General features: G+C 36.7%; 1 protein-coding gene across 6 annotated transcripts in view; it reads right to left on the bottom strand.

Moving 5' to 3' along the window:
• ANAPC10 (anaphase promoting complex subunit 10) overlaps positions 1-4,474 on the bottom strand; it is a 234,293-nt gene extending 229,819 nt beyond the window's left edge. For 5 of the 6 annotated variants that reach the window (XR_013998791.1, XR_013998792.1, XM_081137063.1 and 2 more), the window contains exons 1-3: positions 4,316-4,472; positions 2,779-2,905; positions 2,057-2,147 (exon numbers count right to left, since the gene is read on the bottom strand). Coding sequence is in view for 4 of the 6 variants with exons in the window: in XM_081137063.1 (XP_080993189.1) it covers positions 2,057-2,147; positions 2,779-2,893 (206 nt within the window). In the remaining 2 variants the exon portion in view is untranslated. Of the gene's footprint in view, positions 1-2,056; positions 2,148-2,778; positions 2,906-4,315 lie in introns of all 6 variants that reach the window. The other variant, XM_081137061.1, reaches the window with a different exon arrangement.
• Positions 4,475-4,516: the final 42 nt, after the last annotated feature.

The following is a 4,516-nucleotide window of genomic DNA, read 5'->3' on the forward strand; positions in this document are numbered from 1 at the left end:
GTGTAAGGCACCATGAAGAATTCATAAAGGATAGGACAGAGTAAACTTTAAACACCTTCTAGTTAGCAGAAAAATAATGTCTAAGACTTTTCAAAAGCAGAGTTGAGTGCATTTCTTTATAATTTCTATATGTTTTAAACTTTATGTAAGTAAAATAGATTTCTTTGCCCACTTATAACCTACACAAATTGAAAAATTCAAAAATGTATTACTTGGAGAACCCTAAAGACTCCACCAAAAAACTACTAGAACCGAGAAATAAGTTCAGTAAAGTAGCAGGATACAAAATAAATACTCAGAAATCAGTTGCATTTTTATACACAAAAAAATAAACCATCAGAAAGGAAAACTAAGAAAACAGTCCCATTTACAACTGCATTTTAAAAAACCACCTAGAGATAAATTTAACCAAGGATGTAAAAGATCTGTACTCAGAAAATTATAAGACACTGAAAAAAGAAATTGAAGATACAAATAAGTGGACGAACATACCGTGTTAATGGACACAATTAACATCATTAAAATATCCATATTACCCACAGCAACCTATAGCTTCAGTGCAATTCCTACCAAGATACCAATGGCGTATTTCACAGAACTCGAACAAATATTCCAAAAATTTATACGGAACCACAAAAGACCCCAAATAGCAACAGTGATCTTGAGAAAGAAGAACAAAGTTGGAGGAATCACACTACCTCATATCAAACTATACTACAAGGCCATAGTAATCAAAACAGCATGGTACTGGCATAAAAAGAGACATATCGAGCAAAGGAACAGAATAGAGAGTTCAGAAATAAACTCATGCCTTTATGTGATCATATTTGACAAAAGCGGCAAGAGCACACAATGAGGTAAAGACAATCTACTATTCAATAAATGGTGCTGAGAAAATTGAACAGATATGTGCAAAAAAAATGAAACTAGACCACCTTCTTACACCATATACAAAAATAAACTCAAACTGGATTAAAGACTTAAATGTAAGACTTGAAACCATAAAAATCCTAGAAGAAAAGATAGGCAGTAAAATCTTGAACATTTCTCTTAGCAATATTTTTTCTGATATATCTCCCTGGGCAAAGGAAATAAAAAAAAAATAAACAAATGGGACGGCCAATAGACATATGAAAAGATGCTCAAGGACACTAATCATCAGAGAAATGCAAATTAAAACCATGAGATATAACCTCACACCCGTCAGAATGGTTATTGTCAATAAATCAACAAACAACAAGTGTTTTTGAGGATGTGGAGAAAAGGGAACCCTTGTGCACCTGTTGGTGGGAATGCAGATTGGTGCAGCCACTGTGGAAAGCAGTATGGAATTATCTCAAAAGTATAAAAATGGAACTGCCTTATGACCCAGCGATTCCACTTCTGGGAATATATCTGAAGAAACTGGAACACTAATTTGAAAAAAATATATGCACCCCTTATGCTCATTGCAGCATTATTTACAATAGCCAAGATTTGGAAGCAGCCCAAGTGCCCATCAGTAGATGAGTGGATAAAAAAGCTATGGTACATTTACACAGTGGAATACTACTCGGTTATAAAAAAAAAAAAAAGAAGGAAATCATACTTTTTGCAACAGCATGGATGGACCTGGAGAGTATTATGTTAAGTGAAATAAGCCAGTCAGAGAAAGGCAAATACCATATGATTTCACTTATATGTAGAATCTAATGAACAAAATACACTAATAAACTAAATAGAAGGACTCACAGATACAGAGAATAGATTGACAGCTGTCAGAGGGGAGTGGGTTGGGGGGCTGGGTGAAAAGATTAAGCAAAAAAAACAACAAACAAAATACAACTCACAGACACAGACAACAGTTTGTTGATTACCAGAGGGAAAGGGGGGCTAGAGGGAGGTAGAAGAGGGTAAAGAGGGCATAAATGGTGACAGAAGGAGACTTGACTTTGGCTGGCAAACACACAATACAACATACAGATGATGTTTTATAGAATTGTACACTTAAAACCTATATAATTTTATTAACCGTCACCCCAATATATTCAATAAAAAATTTTTTTTAACGTATTACCTGAATTGAATGTTCACTAAATGAGGCTGGGAGCCATCCGATTGCCAATAAGTTTCTAGATTGTCATCTCGTAACTGATCCACTCCAAATCCTAAAAACACCACAAGTGACAAATTCTTATGCTAAAGAAAGAGCTATATATTTAAAATATAAAAGTACCATATGTATTTGTCCAGAAAGGTTGATAAAGAGGGTGGTTTAAATGCTTCTAGTAAACAAGTTATAAAAAAAAAAAAAAAAAAAGAGACAGGCAAACGCCTTTCTTATTTGCATCATAACCAATAAATAAATAAATAAATAAATAAATAAATAAATAAATAAATGGTAGAATAGCATCCACAAATTTTTGAGAGTAAAGGACTGACGACACTCAAGATTTCTATCCCAACCAAGAGTAAAATAAAGTTATTTTGGGATATGTAATCACTCAAAAAATGTATCAGCCACTCATCCCAAATAGAGAAGTAGCCAACAAAAAGAATGCTAACCAAGAACTAAGTCATAGCAGAGACAGGGGAGAACAAAGAAGAGCCTTCATGGCCTATGCAGTTAGATTCAAGTGTATGCTAGTAAAGCAACTGGGAAGAGACACATAACAGACGAAAACTCAAATTTACTTTAGAATTAAAATAAAGTATATAAACAAAAAGAATATTAAACAGTCCAGAACACAAGGAAACTATATACAGTTATTACAAACAGCTTTTCTTGTGTTGTTTTACCTGGTTTGCAAGATGAGAGTGACCAAACAGCTTGTGAGCCAATTTCCCGTACCGTTCCAGTCCTTTCCAGCTGCTTAGGGTCAGCACCAGGAGGTGTCTTGTTTGGTGTGGTCATTTTAAAAATATTCTATGAAAAAAATATATATATCCACGTTATACCAGAACCTGAGCATCTTATTCCAAAAGGTACACATAAAAATTTAATAGCAAAATGAATCACTAATATACCCTTGATATTAATCATCTAATGCTCAAAGGCAATTCATATAACTCAACCACTGTAATTTCTAAAATTTTAGGAATTCAGTTTTTGTTTCTAAAGTATATTATGTGCAAAGCAGTAGAGAGTACAGCAAGCAAAAGGCCACAGGATCAGGGTTTTAGCCTCAGTCCCTCCTTTAACAACCCGTAGACATTGGGCAGGTCTGGGCTTTATTTCCTTCCCTGTCAAGGAGGTTGACTTGACCTATAATGCTATAATGCTATAAAGTTCTATATGTCTGAGTAAAAATTCTTAATTCAAATGACATGTTTTCTCTAGAAAACTTAGATTGAAACATTTCTTATTCCAGAAATATGTGAACATTGGTCTCCATTTTAAATAACCCATTCAGTGATGCAGAGAAAAATCACATCTCCCTACTAGTTCTCAAAAGCTCCATTTACATGTGCTCTTACCATAGAATATAAATGTCAGAAAAATGGCTTCGAAGTCTGAGTAACTGGCCTATTCTAACCCAAGAGTTTACTTCATCTTTCACATATTTTGTAATCTTGTTAAATCTATGCAAACGTGAAAAAAATACTTTTTGGATAATGAACAGTATGTAAAAACTGCCTCGGAAATGCGAAGTTACAGCTACTGAACATCGTTATACATGCTATGATAAACCTGGACCAATAGTTCCCTAAACCATCTCCTTGACACCTACTAGATCTCAGTTGTTCCCTAATCCCCACACCAGCGCTTAGATACTCACTAAATAGCAGTGCAGCCACTGGACTGTAAAATTCGTCCAGGCCTAAAACTTAAATGCTCAATTAGCAATTTTACTGAATGAATAAATGGATGAATAAATAGGTTTGACCATACACTAAAGTACTTGCCACCTGCAAGTTAAGTAAGGTCTAAGATGAGACAATTAAATCCCTGACCATCGTTACAAGCTGAACGTCCTGTGTCCAAAAATGTCAAATTGTAAAAAAAAAAAAAAAAAAAAAAAAAAGGCCCATCTCTCTACTAGAGCAGAATTCAGCTGCTGGATCTGGTAATGGACGCCACCAAGTGGATAAAACACGGAGCTCGGATAAGACTGAGTTCCTGGCCACACAGTCCAGAAGGAACGGAGTCCAAAGAGGAAAAGCCACCGCAAGCAGTGTCTGGACCAGTCTCTGCGGGTCCTGCTTGACACCTGTGCTGGACCGGCTAAAACGGGCAAATGCCTAACGCTCCATTCCTGACCCACCGGCCCTGCGAAGATTGAGCGCGGGAAAAAAAAAAAAGGTTGAGGTCGGGGAAAAGAACGCATGTGCTTACGGTAGAACCATTCTCCACGTCGGGAAAAGCTTACGCACTTACAGCTCGCAGACCCGGGGTGCCGGAGCTCACGGTGTTTGAATTCCCTGCGGTAGCGCCGCGCCACTCCCACTTCGCTTCTCTGGATCACCCAGCTTCCCCACGTAGAATCGGAGTCGCATTACAATGACGTCACTTCTCGCCGTCTGGTCCGGCGCTCTC

Source organism: Miniopterus schreibersii (assembly GCF_964146895.1).
Source record: "Miniopterus schreibersii genome assembly, chromosome: 4".
Classification (NCBI taxonomy): Eukaryota; Metazoa; Chordata; class Mammalia; order Chiroptera; family Miniopteridae; genus Miniopterus; species Miniopterus schreibersii.